Source organism: Corvus cornix, chromosome 1 (assembly GCF_000738735.6).
Source record: "Corvus cornix cornix isolate S_Up_H32 chromosome 1, ASM73873v5, whole genome shotgun sequence".
NCBI classification, from domain to species: domain Eukaryota; kingdom Metazoa; phylum Chordata; class Aves; order Passeriformes; family Corvidae; genus Corvus; species Corvus cornix.
This window is the reverse complement of record NC_046332.1, coordinates 50,310,040-50,332,215: the sequence shown is the minus strand read 5'-3', so window position 1 is coordinate 50,332,215 and position 22,176 is coordinate 50,310,040. Positions and strand designations below refer to the sequence as shown.

Here is a 22,176-nt window from a genome sequence, read left to right as displayed (position 1 = left end):
GTATCTCCACATAAAAAATGACATGCCTAGAAGACAAGAAAACATAACACTACTAAAATGTCTGCATGAATAAGCTTACTTGCTAATATGACAGCAAACTATAGCACATGCAGTCAAATTTTAGATATTGGCATGATTTCCAGTAAAGTCTTCTCCAGATCTGAAAAGTCTCACAAGAAGTCAGCTTAGAATTTCAGCTGCCATTTACTCACATGATGACATTTTTCTGTTTCATACATTAAAATTAATGTGCAAAGAAAATGGGTCCTATTCTTCCATTTTGAGATATCAAATGCTACTTAAAATGCAGCAAATTTAACTTTCACATAATTGTATTTTTACACTGCAACTTTCTTACTTTTACAATTTTTTTTAATATATATTATTCTACATTTTAACAAATTATAAACTTTCTGGCAGTACTGGCTGCATGCAGGCTAATAAAAATTAACACAAACCCAAAATCCTGGAAGAGTTACCTTTTTTGAACTATTAGGATTGTTGAAGTTACGAGAAGCTGAAACAGAGGTGAAAATAAAAAACCCTAAAGCATAATAACTACAGATACTTCTAAGACTGTATTCCACGACTAAAAGCCGTCTGAACCAGCCAGAGCTGCACTTAATGTTAAAATACCATCTGGTAAATAAAAGTGATGTAATATCCAGGTGATTCAACTTTTTAAAAAATTTTCAGGAATTTTATCAATTGCAAGCAACTAATGCGGATTTGATAAAAAATCTATTATGAAATGCAGTTAATATGAAATTAAATTAAGCAACCCATCACCTCAGCAATTATTATATTTTCAAAGCCATTTGCTTGCAAATCAAGTCAGTTATTACAGCTGTATTCATCATAAGCAGAAGTTATCTGTGGAATAATAGCAAAAGAAGTCCCAGTGCTGATTTGCATGGAGAAAACTCCATAGCTGTGTTGGGTTTGCACATCTGTTGCTAAGTTCACTGATCCTCCTCTCTGATAGGCTGACATTCTTCAATGCAACACAAGAAAAGCCACTTTTACAGATAGAAGAGAGACTACTACTTCTTTACAGTTGTATCAATTACACAGGGCTTTCTGCAGGGAAGAAGGAAGAGAATAAGGAACAAGGAAGAAAGAAGATACTGAACTGTCAAAAAGTCACGTTTATCTATAAATGTAACTAAAGACAAAATGAGAAAATTCAGATATAGTGGATAGCATGTTTTTTGAAAATATGCATGGCCTCAGTTTACAAAACACCTTCCCAATTACTGTATGAAGTCCTTAGTAATTTTGATTTTTGTTGTCAAACTGCTACACCAAGCAACCACTAATTTAGACTGATTGCCTTTCAGGGACTGACCTGGTTTCCTTCCTGATTAAAAAAGAATCTTGTCTTGAACTGACACAAATGAGAGGAGAATGTACTATACTCTGAATGAAATAAAAGGTATGGATGTAAACCAGCCATATGTATGCTAATTTAGAGTTAATTGATTAATTTCTCATTCCTAATTTTGTATTCTTGTGTACCTCTGTTCAGATTTTGATGAATACATATTTTTTGAAGCTATGCAACTGGCATTACACATACAAATACTCAAAAATTACAGCTAATTGCAAAGAGGCAGATATGGGCAAGATAAAAACAATTCATGCTTCCTACAGAAAGAAATGTCACTGACTCCACAAAAGAGCAAACCTAGCCAGAGGGAAGCAGTCTGTAATATGCAATACATTTCCAAAGTGTTTTTAGGTAGTAGTATCATGACACAGAAGCACAGGAATTTTTTAAATTAAAACAAATATACTAGAAAAAAAAAATGAAAAGAATCTCAGCCATAACAAGTAAACTGTATTATCAAACTTCCACTCTCAAGCTAGTTAAGCAATTTTCTAAGTCTCTATTTAGCTGTAAAACTGGTTGACACCTGAAAACTTTACCTCACAACAGCTGGGTATTCGACAGTCACAAACACTATGTATATAAGCTGATCAGCTGAGTTTTAAACACCCCAATTCCTCTCTGATCTCAGATACAGTTAATTTGTCTGACGGTAAAGCTGTACCTGTGCAGTACGCTGCTGTAAACCTCAGCAGAGCAGAGCTCTGAAAGCATGGAACTGGATAAAGCCACTCCCAGGGCAGGATTCCGCTCACCCGAATTTTAGATAGCAACAGTGTAGTTCCCAAACGAGACCAGCTTCTAACCTCCCACGGAGGTTACTGGAGATCTGATCAATAGAGGCAATGCAGTCTAGGAAGCAAATGCGCTTCAAACAAAGCACTTCTCAAGTGTCTCTCAACTAGAGGTAGGACACAGCTTCCTAAACCTACCTACCAGTGTAAGTTGTTATGCCGTAAAGTATGCAAAATATCTACCCAAAACAAGCAGATTTGGTGTTGGATGGACAGGAAACCTGCATCCTTCTGAGAGGCAGGTGGGATGACCCACCAAGACTATAATGATACTGGAAACCTGTATTAAGGCAACTGACTCCTGCATTCCGCTGTCTATAATCAGCAGACATCTAGCTCAGAAGGTGACACCTTCACTGCAGGCACCAAAAGAGAAATTAATTCTAATTTGGCAGCAGGAATCCAGAATCAGTGTAAATGGATAATATAATTCATCACTGACAAAGATTTCAAGCTAGTTAAGTAACCATCACAGGTAATTTTCATAATCTAGGATTCCAAACCTTTCATTCAAATGAACAGAGAACAGTGGGTTTTTGTTAAGTATTTTAAAATAAATTTTAATAATTTTTGAAGTCTACTGTTCATCTAATATTATACTATGAGAGAACTATAAATGTGATCCAAGATCCTAGAGCAGCTCTTTCCGTGACCTTCAACACCTTCACTGTCTATCAGGATACCTAATCTAGGAAAATAATTGTTACTTATTAAAAAAAATATTGAGGAAAACCCCTATGCATACAGCTCACTTACAAATAAGAATTATTCAATAAATAATGTGTTATATATGTCACTCTCTTGAATATTTGGGTATGTGACAGTACTAAAAACGTTTCCCAATTATTCAATTTCTCAGCATGACAGTAACAGTTACAGAATACAGATAATTAATAAGTTCTCCTTTACCAAGTGTTTTTTAAGACCCTTTCAGCCAAGTCCTTCCTGCTTTACACGAGTAGATAGCTAAATGTAATGGCATTACAGTCAGAATGTATAGGATTAGAATGATTTGCTCTGGTTAATACTCATCTGTAACACACAGCCTTCAGCCACTATCTCTTATTGCATTCTGTTGGTGCTGTCATTCAATACCTCCTTTGCTAAGCTAAGCGCATCACTTTAAACAAAGCTAAATCAATCTCTATTTTATAAGGACAGAGAGAAAATATTGTTGAACTGGAAAAACATCTTCAGAGACTTCTGCAGTAAGAACTGGAAGTTTACACTCTGTTTTCAAGATCGCTTAACACTACTAATCACTCAAACCACACAAAGCTTTGTTTGGCATATTAAATACATGTAATATTTCCTCTTTATTACAGAAGAACAAAAACCAATCATTTTAATATGTTTCCTAAAGTATGCCCACATAAGTTTATGCTACGTGGAAGGCCAGAGTTGGAATCTTCTGGGAATACTTATAAACATAAGAAATTATCACCAGGGGTGTATGATACGCCAAAAGTACTTCCATAGTCCTTCTACTGATGACCACCGGTATCAACTATTGCCACCTATTTACCTCCTTGTCTACAGATTCAAGGAGCTTCCAGACGTTTACATCATAAACCTTCCCAAAGGAGAAATGCTTACATTTTCTTTCTTATGTGCTGCACTTACCCAATCCTTTAGGAGTAATGCCACTGCTATCAGCAGGATTGACCACCCAGTAGTAGTATTTCAGCGTGTGCATTAACTGCAGCACTGTGCCTACTCTGCGTATGGTGTTATAGATCGTAGCAGTCCCAATGAATTCAGCTGACAAGTAGGTATACAACGATAGCTGCACCTAAAGAATGAAACAGTTATCCACATAAATGTAAGTTCTGTATTAGTAACCTTAAATGGTAGGGGTGTTTTTAGAATATACTTTGGATATGATATCAAAAACTCAAAAGCTAATTACAGTTTTGGTTAGGGCAAGGGCTGGACTGATACCTAGGTACCTAGAACTGATATTCCATGGTTTAAGTAAAGATAAACATATTGGCTTGTTTTCTATTATGACCTTTTATAGGAGAAGTATACATTTTCAGTTTTTAGGACAATGCCATTTTTCACTTTGGTTCACGTATCCCAACTATGATTACTTAGGAAAACAAATAATTCATTATTCCCAGAGATGAATGATAACATTTTATAGATTTTATCAGACTAGAATACATAATTTGAATTAATTGAGAGCTTACATCAATGTGTAACAAAACACAATTTGCCTGCAATTAAAAATACAAAATTTTATGCCTAATCTGTAGGAAAAAGATGTAATGCAACCACTGAAAAAGGGACTGGGTTTCTAAAAAGTCTTTTAACAGAATTAGACAGGATCTTAGGTAATAATTTAACTTCTTTTAAGAACTTATGAAAGACATTGGAGTATACAGTTAAGCAAGGTGTAGACTTCCTGATCCAAAAAATCATTGCTATTACCATGTTTTAAAAAAAACTCAACCAAACAAAAATCTAAGTAGAATTTTATAAAAGAATATAGGTATTTAATTTTGTTGTAGGAAAGTCATAAGATTATTCAAGTGTACTATTACCTTTGCAGGGGTATGTATCCAGATAGCAGGATTAAAAAGGATGTGATCACATAATTGCTTGAGTAGAGGGGCTCCATGAGATAATCCATCCAAATATTTTGCAAATGACAAAAATTGTTCCAGAACTGCTCTGGTTATATGAACTCTAGATGACTGGGGGAAAATAATCAGAAAGAAAAAAGATAAAGAAAAAATCTTCTTCTTTAAAATAATTACAGCCAAACTATGAAGCAGTATTTTCACCTGGCTCATGATTACTAAGTGCATGCAGCCTTGCATGTTTTGATGTCATTGAATATGAAGGCAACTTATACTTTCTAATAATATTAATGGTTTTTGTAATGGCTGTATTTAACAGGTTAAAATATTCATCAATAATTTTGTTTTTTGGTATTTTGCTTAGTTTGACATTTTATTAGAGCCCAGTCAGGAACCTACATTTTACAGCACAATTCTTTGAGAACTTCATCTGAAGTCCTTATCCCTTCTTAAACTAAAGACGTGTCTTACTGAAAGTGGGTGTCTCAGTGTGTGAACACACATTATTGGGAGACGTGCCTTCGTTTCTTTAACTGGAGTAGATATTTGAAGGAGTTGGGTTCATTGTTTCCTCAAACTTCAGGAGACTTTCAGTTTCATAGCATATGCCATAAAATCACTGTTGAGACCTGCTCCTATGTAGTAACATGGCATGAGGACTTTGACAAACTTCTTTGTAAACTAAATTAACAAACGAATAAATAGGAAAAATCTCTAAACGTCCTTCCCCTTGCCTTCTCTACAAAATGTCAAGCACTGGAACAGGCTGCCCAGGGAAGTGGTGGAGTCACCATACCTGAGGTATTTAAAAGACATGTAGATGTGGCATTGAGGGACATGGCTTAGTGGTAGACTTGGCAGTGCTGAGTTAACAGTTGGACTCAATGGCCTTAAAAGTCTTCTCTAACCTAAACGATTCTGTGATTCTATGTTTCGATTATTTGTAACTCTGTAAGTACAGTCTGGGAACATGGAGATTTGTTATTTTTAGAACTGAAGTCTACTTGTCAGTTATATAAGTTCAGCCTGGATGCTGATGCTGATTGTTTCCTTTGGCTTGTACATCAAAATTCACAATAAATAATCTGCAAATAATAAGAACAAAAATGCTATTTGGAAGTTCAAGTAAAAAAAAGACCTTTCTGTTTTCTCTGAAGTATTTGGTTACATGCAAATGAACAACAGATACAACAGATAATTTACAAATAATAAAATTGAGGCTGGCTGGGACAGAAAACGATTTTTTCCCACCATGTGTGCCAACTGAATATAAGCATATATTGAAAAAAATAAAATACATCCTTTCAAAAAACTGCAGCTAAGTGAATATAATATAATAAAACCACCCAGAAAACAACATCTGTTTTAAGAATTACACTGTGATCAATAGAAGTGCTTTAAATATTCACATGCCCAAGTCTAATGAACATAGTAGGTGTTAATTAGAAGAGCGTGCAAACTTTTTTTAAAAAAAAGTCATATACAACATTCTAAATTGAGGTATTCCATGTGCATAAACCACAGTGCTCTATTCAGGAGAAAGCCCTCCACAAGGGCTCACCCAGTCTGCATGTGCTTAACTTACCAAACCAAAGCTAACAACTTTGTAAATTCATTCTGGTTATGTCACAAGAAAACCTATGCTTAGAAAAAACCACTACCTTAGGCTAGTTCTTTGACATTCTAAATCACACTTGCTTGGCAGTGAAAACAGAAGCATAGAAAATCTGCTTTTAGGTATTGAGTGAAGGTATTTCCCAAGCCACAAAGAACAAAGGGAACAGAATGAGAGAAACTGCTTATCATTCTTCTTCAAAATTCAGAACATTTTTTAAAGGTGCTATTATGATTTTTATCATCTTCTTAAAAGATTTCTATGCTGACCTCGTGGTAATAAAAGTCCAGTAGTAGATATTCAAGAATGTTGGAGCCATGAGCTTCAATTGTAGGACCATCACTATCTTAGTATATCTGACAGCTTGCTCTCAGGTTATTTAGATTAATAAACCCCAGTAACAGGGTGCCATGAGGCCAGGAGGCAGGTGATATTCCTCAGACTACTGAACTGAACCTAAGTTTTGTGATAACTGCTCATCGTACCTGAAAATGAGCAAGTAAAGGGAATGTCCTTTGCAACTATTTCTTTCAGAAATTAAATTTTGTTACAGTTTTTCTTCTTCAAAACACAGAGCCACTATTTCAACAATTTCAGAATTGAGTCTCAGAAGATTAATTTAACTTTTATGAACATATACACAAGAAAACTTAAATCTCAATTATGATATTTCTGCTATGTTTGTACAAACTAGAAACAAAACAACTTTACTAAACAAGTTTGGGGGACAGAAAGTGGAGAAATGAAAATAATTTAAAGTGATTCACAAAGAGATCTAAACTAAGAACATAAATAAGAGAACAGAACCAGCTCCAGAAAATTGATTCTTTGAATACTGGTATGTAAGAGGATGAAGAAGATGAGTAGACTCTTTTAGACAACTTATAATATATTTTTAATTTGCAACACTTATATCACAAATATATTTTATTCCACCAGTCATTTGAGCCAAGTGATTGAAAGTACCACAACAACAGTAGAAATATTAAGAACAAAGATAAAAATCCTCCAAACATACCTTTTCAAGGAGATAGCCAATGACTAGAAAGCCTTTTCCACCAAGCATTTGTTCTTGCATGGCTACTGAACTCTTAAGAAGCTCAACCAAGAAAGCCAATAGGGTAGCACTGTATGTAAAGAACAAGATTTTTTTCAGATTAAAAATGTATCTGTTGCTTTCTCAATAATCACCAGCTATTAAGTGAATAGAAACAGGTTTAGGGTGGTGAACTATTCCTAGAAAGAATACAAATCTTATTTTTCCTGTTGACAAATTTCTCCAGTGATTTTTCACATATTACAGTGGCAGGAGTGGGAATTCATATTCAGACAAGCACTGTCAGTACTCCTGGTTTGACCACGACTATCCTATGTTTTAAATATCCAGTCCCAGAGCTTGCAGTTCTAGCCAAAGTTTTGGCAGCTGAAAGAGGCAGAAGACATGGAGTGGAATCCAGCTGACAGTGCTAGAATGACACAGCCAGGGGCTGTGTCAAACATTTTACTGTCCAGACTAGCTATGCTGAACAGCAAAATTTTCAGCCACTAGGTATGTCCTCATTCCACACTTTCAGTCCCTAGAGTCTCTCAACACAGAGGTGAAGCATAAAATGTTTGAACATGCACATGGGCAATGATGCCCACCTCAAACCACAGTGGAACAACAGCAGGGTGGAGAGCTTCCTTCACACTTTCTAAAGACCAAATATGAGAATAATATCTGCTTGACCAAATAAAGGTTAATGATTACTTTTCATTCAGTTAGGAAAGCACAGAGAGACCCCAGAGGCCACAAAGAAATCACCCAACAGCCCATCCCAGCAGTATCTTAAAGTGAAGTGTTCAGAAAGTACAGGGAGGGAAAGTGCTCAGAAAAGGTTATAGTATAGAAACATCAGAGATATGAAAGACTTCAGGGGATAGAATCATCAAGAAAGTGAAACTATGTTATGAAAACTAGCAGTAGAAACATGACAGATCAATCCACCACAGGGAAAAAAAATCATAATTGACTCTTGGGAGATGAGAATAAAACAAAAATACACTTATCTATTGCTGAAAAATCCAGAGAAAAGGGAGAAAGAAAAGAAATTGTGACAGAAAGGAAGTATTTAAAATTATTTTTCAAATGTCTTAAAAAGGTAGATGACAATGTATTGTAGTGCATATACAATGCATACATAAAGTCATTATTCATTTTCTAAAAATTAAATAGATGTAACAGTTCCTAGCTGTATAGACAAGTGTCTGCAACCATGAAAGTTCTCACACAGGTAGTAGGCAGAGGCAAGGGTAAAAACTGTGGCTTTTGCGCTATGAAAAAGTGACTTACAGGAAATATCCAACCTGCACTTGATACCTTTCAACTTTACTTACAGTATCTACTCATCTAAAGGTTCACTTGCTCTTCAAATAGAATCTTTCACTTTGAAATAAATATTGAGATTGGTTAATTCATGCCAGCACCAAAAAATAATCAAAGTGCTGAGGAAAACAAGATTTATTCTATTTGTTGAGTAAGGCTGCCATGCAAAAAGAACACAGTGTAGTCAAAGCACATGCTGGGAACATGAAATAGGGCCTTGTCTTTCTTCATTGCTGAATGGTCATAATAATCCATCTAAAATCACATACGGAATTCTCCACAGTGTCAGCAATAAAAGAACACAGATAATATCCATTTACAATACTCCAAAGATTTTATCAAAACAGCCTGTCAAGCTGTCACATCAATTTCAAACCAGATTATATGCATCAATTTTTTCTTACCCCAATCAAAAGTTCCTACTGTATTTGTCATCTAAAATAAAAATCTAATCATTTTTACTACATGAAAATCCATAAGCAGCTCACATAAAGTGTTGAAGATTTAAATTTAGATTATTTTTTTTTAATTGAATAGGTAAAAGAAAATTCCATTTAGATTGATGGTGCTTACTACCATCCTCTATGAGTAACCTCATGACCTAGGAAAACAAGTCATTATGCATAAAGTCAGGAAACAGCATACATCTGCAGAATTAGAACTTAAATTAGAAAAAGAAAATACTATTACTATTGTATTGAAATGTCAAAAAAAAATTCTTAAAATACCATGAACATAGCACCAGACTTAAATTTATTTTGTATTCTCACAAGCACTTTTTCAAAAGCCTTTTGACTTGTTCACTCTATGAATTTAGATGTCAACTCATGGGCTAGAGTTATTCTTATCTCATACCAATACAATCTCTATACAACTGTTAGAAATTCTGACAGACTCTGAATGCAAGTTGTAAGACACACTAACACCCTACAAAAAAGATTTTTCTCTTTCCCTCTATTCAAGTACACGTAAACCACAAGTCAACTCAGAGATAGTAAGTGACCAGTTTATACCTAACCATGTCACAGACACAGAAACAGACAAGCTGGTTCCATGTAAGAAAGAAGGACTCGAAAAAGTGTAGTAATTCAGTTGCAGCCAGTGCCCAAATATCACTTTTCAGATATTAACCATCTTTATGCGGGCTATAGCTGAAACTAATCCTGCTTGCCCACATTACCTCTGCACAGAGCTACCTTAGCTGCTCCTGCAAAGCAGGGCCAGTGTTTCTAGTTGCTGGAAAATGTATTAATTTAGCCAATGCCTTTGTGAATGAGCTATGCTTTTACTTAATTCCAAAATGGCTTTTAACATCTATTGATCCAGACACATAAAGATACCCCAATCCAGCTCTGCAGAATCAGCTCAGGTCTGCAGGCAGTAACTCTATCTTCTAATCTTTCTGCATTATCCAAGATTGCCACCATAAATAATAGAGTTGACTGCAGTATATAGTAAGTCAAATCTTGGGATAGCACATGTGAATGCATCATTACACCTTCAAGCACATTAAAAAAATCCAAGTACCAGAAACAGCAGCAGTTAAGGAGAACCATCTGGCAGGCACAATGAGGTTTGATATGAATAGTGTATAGGACCACAGTATTGATAAAAATTAACATAATAATTGAATTAAACTAGCAGTTTGCTTATATTATTATGCAGGAAATGAGGGAAGGAAAAGATCTGTAATATTTCAACTCATAGAAGAACTATCAAATCAAAATGGAAATGTTTTTAAATTCCCACTGCATGTACAGTACTGAAGCTATTACTACATGACGATGATTAGAGGTAGGCAGAAAAAGACTACATGCTGTCTGTGGGGTTGTTTCTTGGTTTTGGTTCGGGTTTTTTTTTTATGGGGGGGGTGTTGTATGGTATTTATGGTTTGGGTTTTGTTTTGTGGATTTTTTACCTCAGAGAGTTTGCTTAGACTTGTTTTAGGTGAAACTTCCTTTTTGGAGAAGGAGGAATGAAATTGCACTAAGTAACAGCTGTTGCACGCAACACTGGTTTCACATGTAATGTTCTTCTCCTCACATACTTTATGCTAGAGAGCATCTGATCTGCCTGGATTCTCAGATAAACTTTCCCAAGCTCTTCAAAACTTTTCTTTCCCCACATTGTCAGACCGACCTCAAGCAAATGTGTATCTAGATATAAAAATCCATACTGAAGTAATGTATTTTCCCCCTCAATATTACATTCTAAGGATTTAGTCTAATTCAGAGGTCTGTATGCAGAACTTTTAACAATTTCTAAGGATACTCAGTTTATATAGTCACCTTGGCAGCTGAACACAAATTAAACCTGAAGATTTGAAATATGAAAATATTTATCAGCAGAAAGAGGTTGCCAAAATCATTCTTTTTAAAAGGTTGTTGTTGACAGAGGTAAAATAATATTGATGAGAAGACTGTCTTCTGAGTTGAACAATTTTTTAAACAGAACTTAACAAACTTACCAGCAACTAGCATGCATTGGATTGCTGCACAGCACACATTAAACTTGCAGAATTCTGTGGACTGCCACACAAAATTTATCTCCATTCTTTCCTATTTTCAACACGCCCAGATAGAACAGATACTTCAGCCCATTCCTACATCTCTTCTAGACCATGCCCTTCCTAGAACAGATCAGTTTGTCTGCAGCAGAGCCAAGATACAGATAGAAAATGAAACTATGTATGTCAACCAACACTAATTCAGACAACTATAAAAACTACTGAAAATATAACTGATTTCAGGAAAAAAGAAATACAGCAGTTTTTCATTACTAAAAAGCAGGAAAAAAAAAGGTGATAGACCAAAGCATGATGATGCAGTACTTCCAATGGTTATGATACTGTTTAGAAGTACCTTAGAAGTCAGGAATTTGCACCATTAGGATAAAAGTGAAATTTGGCTTGGCTTTTTGTTTGTTTTGTTGTTGTTGCTGTTCTTTTATTCTATAAACCACTACCCAGATTAGTTTCTCTAGGTTCCTCACTCCCATGATAATTTTCTCTGTCAGATATGCCTTAATATAAGTTTCATCTTGGATCGTGTATTACAAAGTTATCTGGATTAGGTTTTACAAAAGGCACCTTTAGATAAGGTAGGCATGTTGCCTTGGAGATCTAAGTATGATTATTAATAACAGACCATTTAACTTCGAGAGGCTGTATAAAAGAAAATGATGCAAGTATTTTTTTTTTGTCTAATTCTCTTTGGGAAAGAATTCTTTATAAGATAAAAATCCTTTATTTGTATTTTCAGCTTCTCCAAAACAATACAAGGAGATTCTATGAATAATTCCATCACAGGCTGTTAATATAATAATTATTGAAAATTAATCTTAGCATAAACAGATAAAGTGGTATTAAGGAAAATCATACACCAACAATTAACATTTCCATGAGCTACAGCTATGGCAGCTCTCTAAAGTGCTTCCTTAGCTTCCAGTTTAAGTATGTTTTTTCTTTCTGTAAGCTTGTTGCAGAGAAAGGGGAAGTGACTTCTTTCTTATGCCTTTTCAATTTTTTTCTTGTAACATGTGATGAAGCTTATAACACTACTAATCATGTTTCATTCATAAACATGAATCAGCTGAATAGGGGTTGTGTGAGAGAACTAGAGAGGCAAGCCACATCTGCTAACAGGCAAAACATTTTGGGACACAGACTCCAGTAACAAATTAGTCACCCTTAATAGTCCCTGGATATTCTGAATTATGCAGAGGTAGGGCAGTTTAGGAGCTTGCGAATGGTTTCTACTACATGATGCAGTGGCTGTAGTTTCATCATAAACCCTTGTCCAGGCATTCTGATTTGCCAAATCACATTCTGGCTGTCACAGCTTGGGAAAATTCAAGTACCACTGATTTTATCTGAGCACAACTAGGTCACACCAGTGATGTGAAATTTTAGGAGCAATATCCAGCATTCTTCCCTTCAAAACACAGAGGGAAGGGGTTACCAGCACTAAACAATGCAAATTCTGAATTTTACATTGGAGTCAGCAGTGGACTGGGACCTTGGCTGTCCATGAGAGGCATAAAGGCAAATGCAGCAACCTCAGGAAAGATTACTTCCATACCTACTGTCAAGTTTAAATACCTGTGCCAGCTATGACAAGAAAATGACTGAAAGACAGGATGAGAGGACAGGTTAGGAAGGTAGGATACTACATGGCATTCAACTTATTTGCTGCCATGATCTATAAGATGAAATCAATTAAACTAAAGACATTAATAAGAATTATTGGAAACTCACAGATTTTTCATATTAAGCTAATAAATAAAATCAATACATCAAATTCTAATTCCTGTCAAGATGTGTTGTTTCATATCTGTGGAAACTTCCTGTTTCTTATCAAACTATTAATCTTAAAAAGTACATGCAGCAGCACTAGTAGATAGTAACCCAAAACCTCATCATCTGAACATAAAAAAATAGTAAAGGAAAAGAAAATAATTACTAAAATTATTAATGAGATATTAACTGGCCAAAGCAAAGCGCACTAAACATTGACAAGAAAAAATGAAGAGTAGGAGTTGCTGCCCTATTCAATGTTTCCGTTTTACTGACTGACAAGAGGTGCGCAATACACTCTGTAACAGGGCTATCTGCATTCAGTAGTGAAAATAATGTCAGTAATAAAACTGTCTGAAAAGTTGCTTACATTTACTTTGCTACAAACTCTAGTTGGGTGTACATACCACCTTTAAGGTGGACATAGACACTGTATTTATTTAGTAGGATAAACAGTAGATGTATTCTTAAGTTTTATTGCATGATGTATGCGATCTAGCAAATCCAGTGATGAATTTCTAGAATGAGACTCTGAGGGAAGCCTATGCTGGAGCAGGCTTCTAGCAGGACCTGTGGCCCCATGGAGAGAGAAGCCCGTGTGGGAGCAGGTTTGCTGGCAGGACTTGCAACCCCATGGGGACCCACACTGCAGCAGTGTGATCCTGAAGGATTGCACCCCATGGAAGGGACCTGCGCTAGAGCAGCTCATGGAGGACTGTCTCCTGTGGGAGGGACCCCGTGTTGGAGCAGGGGAAGAGTGTGAGGAGTTCTTCCCCTAAGGAGGAAGGAGTGGCAGAGACAATGTGTGATGAGCTGACCAGAACTCCTATTTCCTGTTCCCTTCTTCTGGGGAAAATAGAAAGAGAAATCAGGAGTGAAGTTAAGCCCAGGAATAGGGGAGGAGTAGGGGGAAGATGTTTTTCAGATTTGGGTTTATTTCTCATTATCCTACTCTGATTTGATTGGCAATAAATTCAACTAATTTCCCCAAGTCGAGTCTGCTTTATCTGTGACAGTAACTGGTGAGTGATCTCTCCCTGCCCTTATCTCAACCCACAAGCCTTTTGACATATTTTCTGACCCCTGCCCAGCTGAGCAGGGGAGTGATGGAGTGGCTTTGGGTGGCAACTTGATACATCCAGAGTCAGTGCACTCTATGCTTCTTTTTATGACATTAAATGCCTTATTGTCCTAAACTGCTAATTATTTTATTCAAACCAGAGTAAAGAAAATCAGGATGAAAAGTAGCAGTCTTGGAAGCGAAGTTAAAAGACCACTCTCCTGAACACCAGGTGTATAATTTCATCTGAGAAAACGTACTTAAGGTATGAACACAGTTTCCATTCTTTTAATTCCAGTGTACAAGAGCAGAAGAATTTATACAGCGCTCCAGAAGCAGAATTGTAGGTTATTTCAATACTTGGCCTCATGGAAAATGTAGCTAAGGCACACAGGGATATACATATAACAGGAATAAAGACCATTTACAAAGAATACCACTAAACCATGAATTTGCTATATTCATATTGCCCTGCTTTATAATTTTAAATTTTATTTACAATAAATCTATTCATTTAGAAAATTAAAATTCAATATGGATCAAGATGATTAAAAAGAAAGGTGTTCCTCATAGTCCTGTTAATAAAGCCCTTCTAATTTTAAAAAAATCCAAACAACAAATCAAATAATTGAGAACCCTGAACTTATTAAACAGTTTTTGATATTTGCAGGAGAGAAAGAGGATTCAGAAAAGTAGTAGAACTGGGGCAGCCCTTTGTTGCTGTTGTAGATATATTTTTATAGGTAAGACAGGTATAACTGAGTATCAGATACAGTTTGACATAAAGAGAAAGAATAATCTAATAAATAAGGGGGAATGAGGAAAGGACTCATTAAGTGCATCACTTCCCTTATTCCACTCCTCAAATGAACCTTATGTTTAGCACTCTTTCTACATTACCTCCTTTCTTTGATCCCCAAAATATTTTATTCTTCTATTTGTCTACTTCCTTTTTCACTTTCAGTATTATTGTTCTTGATATCTATAAGCCCATTAAATAAAATATGAGAAAATAATGCACATACACCAAAAACATTTTAATCCAACATATAGGTTACATCTCATCAAGCAGCCATTTGCTTAAAATTTTTTTCAATATGTCCTTGAGTTAGGGTCACATCCTCTTGTATTATGCATTTGTACAATCATATAGCACAATTAATTACAGATCTCTTTTTAGAATATAATCTAATTATAGAAGAAATGCATTGACCTATTCAAGAATAATTTTTTTTTCTACTTACAGTTCAACTAACTCCAGAAATGTTCTGTACATTTTCAATTAAACATTATGAATGTTCTTACTCGCTGGGTAGACCACACACTTGGGAAGAATTAGTCTTAATCTCAACTTCTAAAACTTACATTACATTAGCTCTTCATTTTTAAACAGATCTAGTTATTGCTTTGTCATCTATTACAGATTCAGCTCATTAATGAATTTAACATATATTTTATTCTTATGTGGGGACACATACACACATAACCTTGCTTAAATTAGAATAAAGCATTTTTTTCTTCTGCTTTGCCAGAAAATAAAAACATACAGGGATTTTTTTTCCAAGCTTATTTCAAACCAAGTATTTCTTTTTCTATTTCCCTTACTTTACAATGCTTCAATGCCAAGTACATCCTGAAAAAGAGACTTAAAAAATATATATATATATTCCACGTGAGCCAGTACACAACCAGCTTTTCTGTCTTTCAAATTTGTTGGCAATTTTAGTATTATTTAATTATTTTTTCAGTTAAATAATGTTTAACTAAACTATCTAATGCAATAAGAAATATCCAGAATAATTAATAGAAGAATATTCTAGAATGGAAAATAAGCCATGTGCTCTGCATAAGCACCTATTTTATCACTTTACTCATATAGAAAAGTCAGCTTACCTTATCCCTAGACACTGCTTTCTAGCAGGCTTTGGTTACAAATAATCCTACGGGGAAACACCATACCAGTTCTTCAGCATTACCTTTTCAGATTTGTTACCCCCAAATGTTTAGGCCACACATTTTTCTGGAGAAGTTTAGCTGTCCTGTGTTGCCTCTAGAACAGGAGGCTGCCCTGACAAGCAAGTAGCAAGAGATCTTTGCAAAAATAACTATAGTTGAGCTAGCTTTGAGCAAGGAGTCACCATCCCTGGAGGCATTTAAAAGATGTGCAGATGTGGCATTTAGGGGCGTGGTTTAGTGGTGGACTTGACAGTCCTAGGTTAATGGTTGGACGCCATGATCTTTGAGCTCTTTTCCATCTTAAAGGATTCTATGATTCTAAGTCAGCATGGGTACTGACAGACTCCTAGGTAGTCCTTTTCAGGCTTCTAGTGGAAGCATTAATCTAACATCTGTGAAGGCTTTTCAAGTTAGAGATGTCTTCCATAGTATCAGAGGAGAGACTACATGGGTCCCAGCTTAAAATTCTCTTGGGGTGTCCCCAGTCACTGTTGCAACTGTAATATGGCCACAAAACACCTGATCATAGCTCTGTGACTTTCTGACCACGTGTAATTAATTTTTGAATGTTATGAAATATGAATTCAAATGACACACACTTTGAGAATGTAAACAACATTGCACTCTCAAGTAAAAGCATATTGATTTCTTTCAGAAGTTGGAAGAACTGTCATAAAACTACCCTTAAAGACTGTAGAGTGATTTGAATTTATTATTTAATCATATCAGTTTTATGCCAGTTCAGACGGGATTCTCATCAGATCAATACAATTTACATATTGTACAGTAAACTATTTTTAGAAAAATAGTAACTTTTTCAAAGAAGCAGGGGCAAAGTGTAGAAAAAATTATAGAACATTCCCACAAAAAAAGGGGAAAAATATTGTAAGATTAATTTTTTTTTTTTTATCTTGGTTAAAAGAGGCTTACCAAACTGTTGTTTCCACCTGACTGTCATGCAGCTGTCGATTGTCTAACTGGGCAAAGAGAGGAAAAAGAACCTGGATCCCTCCAATGGAATGAATTGCGCTGTGAATGGAGTGGGTTACAATAGCTTTCACATCCTAAATATATAAAATAAAGGAAAAACCACAATTAATCTCAATTTTAAAGGACAGTTAAAAATAAAATTTGGAGCTCTTTAACCCCAAATTGAATGCAGACTTCTTTTAAACTTTGCTTCATTACTTTGTTTCATTCTATTACAATATTTCAATTATAATCACTGTATTTAAAGGCAAACATTAAACAGAAAATTTTCAGTATCATGGAAAACTATGCCTCATGGTATGCTCTATGTTTCTCATGGAATACTTTTTTTCTTGCTTTAAAAAGTGAGCAAAGAAAGAACAGTTTAAGTGAAAGTTATATTACAAGCTGACAGAACACATAATAACAACCTCTGTACACTATCACACAAATCCTGTGATGTTCAGCTAACAGTAATCACAGAACATCAACTTAGCAGCACAAACCTGAAGCATGAGAGCATGGGGGGAGTGTACAAAAATGGAAGGATTCTCCTTTGGTGAGGATTCAAGGCATAGCTGAGCATCGGTGGCCTTCGCATTATAGGTAAAAGCGATGCTACTTGCGAGTTTCCCATCATACAGGACTTGTTTATGGTGCTCAGCCAGATGAATGTCACTCTCTGATTTAAATTTGAATGTGCTCTGAAAAAAAACGGAAGTTTTACAAGGTAATTAATTTAGACAAATTCCCTGACACAAAATGTGCAAAAACTACATTGGACTTGAGAAGGAATAAATAAACTACTAAACTTTGCTTGCATTTACAAGTAGCCTAATGCTACTGAACAATGAGATAGATTTTCTTATTTACTCTACACCACATCATTACATCAATGCAATATTTAGTATTTTATGTATTATCTCTCCTTTTTGCATCACTGTTTACAAGTTTCAGAAGTAACTATCTTAAAAAAAAAGTCACACTAAGTATCCATAAATATGTTAAAATAAAAATTAAGCATGAAACACATTAAAAATAAAGAACAAATTAAATGCCTTATATTTTAGTTTATATAAACTCACTCAAATTAGAATATAAAATGCTATGCCATGTTGACTAAAGGAACAGGTTTTTTTGAACAGTATTAAAAACCATGCTTCATTAACAGTCAGGAGTATATATAAACAAGCTACTTATACTAAAAAAAATTCCAAAATAAATCATAAATGCCATATTTCACAGTAATTTCTCAAATTCAGAGCTCTTGTAAGGAAGACTGAAGAATTTAATTGTTATTTTTAAACATATCATGATTCATATCTGATCTAAAACTAAGTTTTCTGGCAAATCAATAAGGCATGAGAAAATAGATTTCTGTCTTTCTGCAAAGCATTGTCAGATTTACTTATAATATAACTATTGCATACAACAATCATTTAACAGTGGCAAAAAGACATCTAGTAGTAACACAGTACAGTGCTGTACTGATACAAGGAAAACAAATTTGTTAGAAATGACCACAATTTAATGAAGATATCTATCCATCTATCTATAAAATGTTATTTCTAAAATATTTACTCAGTTTAAAATAATTTATTTCTGAGGTTATATATTAATCATTTCACTTGCTCTCACTGCATATAGTGATCATAATTCTCTTTATCCCTTTGGTCCTACCAAATCTCCCCTTTCCCCCCCCAGTATGAAATCCTGTATCATGAAACTACTGAAAGTACCATAACTGGGGTTTTTGCTATCCATGTTAGAATTAACACAGGAAACTTATCAGCTCTTTCCAAACAAATCAGAGGTTCCTACCATTTATGTAACCCCATAAACCCCATGCAGCCTTTTCAGAGCTCTCAGGGCTGCTAGAAACCCTGAAAAAATTCTCTTGATTACAGCCAAACAATGGGAAAGTGCATCTGCTCAAGTGACTGACACATGGCAATATAAGGTCTGCTGACTAGCACCCCTTTGTATGTGGGTCATAAGCTGAACAGACTGGCCACATGACTGGAGCTGCTGCAGAACCCTTGGAGCACATCTGTTGGCCAGCACTGTCCCAACCTTGGTGATGCCCGGCAGAAGGGAGGCTGCAATGCTGAAAAGGTACAAGACAAAGCTACCGTAACAGAAAGCACAGCCAGGAAGGGCAAATGCATGTGAATGGCAAGTCTGTGGTTCCACCTCCATTGGACAATGTAGGATAATATCTTTAGCTGCACTAGGAGGGGTGTTGCAAACAGATGGAGGAAGGTGTTGCTTCCCCTCTACTTAGCATTGGTGAGGCCACACCTGGAGTTCTGGGCTACCACTGGGAGCCATGGACTTACTGGAGAGAGTGCAACGAATGGCCACTAAAACCTGAAGGGACTGAAGCATCTCTCGCATGAGGAAAGGCTGAGAGAGTTGGGACTCTTCGGCCTGCAGAAAAGAAGCAGCAGAGGGGATCTCATATATAAATAACAGAAGGGAGGTTAAAAAGAAGATAGAGTCAGACTCTTCTCAGTGGTGCCCAGTGGCAGGACACAAGTCAATGAGCAAAACTGGAACACAGGAGTCTCCCTCTGAACATCAGAAAACACTTTTTCACTGTGAAGGTGCCCAGCAAGGTGATAGAGTCTCTATCTTGGGGCATATTAAAACACTGTCAGGACATAGTCCTGGGCAACTGGCTCTAGGCAACCCTTTTTGAGCAGGGAGGTTGAACCAGAGGACTTCCAGCTTCCAGTTGCTTCCTGCATCTTCAACCACTGTGTGATTCTGTGATTTGCATTTGGGTAAGGAGTCTGTTTTGTAGGGAAACTCCCAGTGATCCCCACTTAATGACTGTTCATATTGCAAAGCTGTTCGGAAGCAAAGAGACTTCTTTTAGGCTGAAACTCAAATGTCCTGCAATTGGTGGTATTCATTCAGCCCAAAGGATCAGACTACAGCCAATCCAAAGTAAAAACACCAATATAACACACTGTGACTATTCACTCCTCAACTAAATGTTTTAATCTAGAATTGCGTTCCTATTGTGCTACACTACTTTCTGAAATAGAAATTCCCAAAGAAGGAATATTATGCTTAGAACTTGAGAGCTGGCTTTCTGTTGATATGGCTGCCTACATGTCACTTATCGGGAAATGACTGCTACAGATTAGAGATTTGTCCTGAGGAAGGTGACATGTATTTCACCCCAGAGGGCATTTTAACTATACATAGAAACCTCTGTGCACTTTCTGCAGAGGAAAAATAATTTAGTGATTTCATTGATTTCCAAAGACATCTACATGATGTATGTACTGTATTTTAATATTTTACCACATGAAAACACTTATTACCCTGAAACTCTTTCATGCCTCTCAGCTTTTTCAGATTCCAAAACTCATAAATTTTTTCCACTATTCAGTTTTTCATAACTTTGCTGTTTAAATATGTCAAAGTGTTTCAACACAAAATCTTATCGTTTCATTACCATGAAATTTTGCAATGTTCTAAACTGCTTAAGTTAAATCAGTTTTATACACAAATTTTGGCATTAATCTACCTCCTAGTTGTCAGTGTTTAATATTCCGCAAGAAATTATCAGAGATCACTATTTGAAAGTCAGACACAAATAAGTTATGAATCAACATAATACTGTCTCACACTTTTTGGGCAAAAAACAAGAATTAAAGGAACATTCTGCCATTAAAGCCTAACAAAAGCAATCATGAATTGGAAATTCTGGCTTCCTACTCAAAAGATTATTATAACAGAATGGAAAGAGACGCTACAAATTCTGATATATGATACTCCTTTATTACTAACATTGATCCACAGAAAGAGAAAAGAAATTTAGTATATGCACACTGTTCTGGGGACTTGGGAAAAGACATCCACAGCAGGGTAATAGAGGCTGCTGTGCATATAAGCTCAAGTTACTGGTCACTAAAGAATGCAACTCTGAGGTCTGGCACAAGCAGTGTGAGGACATCAAGAGAGAAAAACAGAGCCTTGGATTTAACATATTCTATATAAGGTTATATATATATATATACATATACAGGATCCATACAAAATATGTTTGTTGCTCCCACAGGAATAGGAAGGAACAGAGAGACATGAGAATTACTCCAGCACTGTGTTCTTCAGTAAATCTGTACTTGATCAGGAACACTGTTTATATACCAGCAGCTCTCCCCCTTCCTTTAGCAGCAAGACTGTGGCTTTTTGGTTTACTATTCACTACATTTTTCCCCTGTAGGTTCAGCATCATACATAAAATATTATCTTGTACTATATAATCGGTTTAAGCAAATTTAAATTTTCAATGCTATTTTCTGTGTGAGTGTGCAGGCATGAGTGTATTCTTACTACAACCTTCTTATGTGACAAAAAGATTGATATTGCAGCACTGATCAAGAGCAAACTCAGATGTAGCAACATATGGAATAATCTGGTAACTTGCTTTGAAATGCCTATGGGGCGGTTAAGAGGAGTGGCACAGATTTGACAGGGCTATTAGAACAGGGCTTTGAGAAACATCCTTTTATAAACAGCACCAAACAATGCTATCAGATGCATCTCTTCCTCTCACATTACCTCCCTTGCCCCTCCATTCTGTTTATCAGCCCCTCGGGATCCCAGCAGACAGCTTTTCCTCTCTGCTGCCTGGGAACGAGGGCGGGCAGCAGAGAAAGCACAGTGAGACCAAGGATGCTGCTCTCATTTCCTTTTTCTTTCTTCAGTCTCTAATAACTGAAAGGGTCCATGGAGTAGGTAAAAGTCCTGTTCAGCAATGGCAAGGCTCAAACTGAGCATGCTTTATTACAAATAAAACCTGGGAATGCAAATACTGAATCATAATATTTCTACTAAATAGAGTTTTAAATTTAAAGATACATTATTAATTAATTAGGGAAGACATAATGGAGAAGAGACAAATCACATGGTTCTATTGCCAGTATATTTGCCTCTCTTCTCCTCTTAAAAATTTGATTATGAGTAATTTCTTTGCAATAGCCACTAAGAGTGTCAGTTTTTTAATATTGCTACTCACACAATGGAACTTTTTTTTTAAAAAAAGCCTTTTGCTGCAAGTGAAAATTTAGTATTTCAAACTAAAACTTCTATTTGCCTAACAAATTTTTATATTAGGGCATGCTGGTTATA

The 22,176-nt window shown here is 35.8% G+C and overlaps 1 protein-coding gene across 7 annotated transcripts in view; it reads right to left on the bottom strand.

The window, feature by feature from the left end:
- Window positions 1-22,176, bottom strand: part of NBEA (neurobeachin) — a 467,670-nt gene that overhangs the window by 334,436 nt on the left and 111,058 nt on the right. For all 7 annotated transcript variants that reach the window (XM_039566467.1, XM_039566482.1, XM_039566485.1 and 4 more), the window contains exons 9-13: window positions 17,535-17,732; window positions 16,990-17,123; window positions 7,403-7,511; window positions 4,731-4,883; window positions 3,808-3,976 (exon numbers count right to left, since the gene is read on the bottom strand). In XM_039566467.1, coding sequence (XP_039422401.1) covers window positions 3,808-3,976; window positions 4,731-4,883; window positions 7,403-7,511; window positions 16,990-17,123; window positions 17,535-17,732 — 763 coding nt within the window. The remainder of the gene's footprint in view (window positions 1-3,807; window positions 3,977-4,730; window positions 4,884-7,402; window positions 7,512-16,989; window positions 17,124-17,534; window positions 17,733-22,176) is intronic.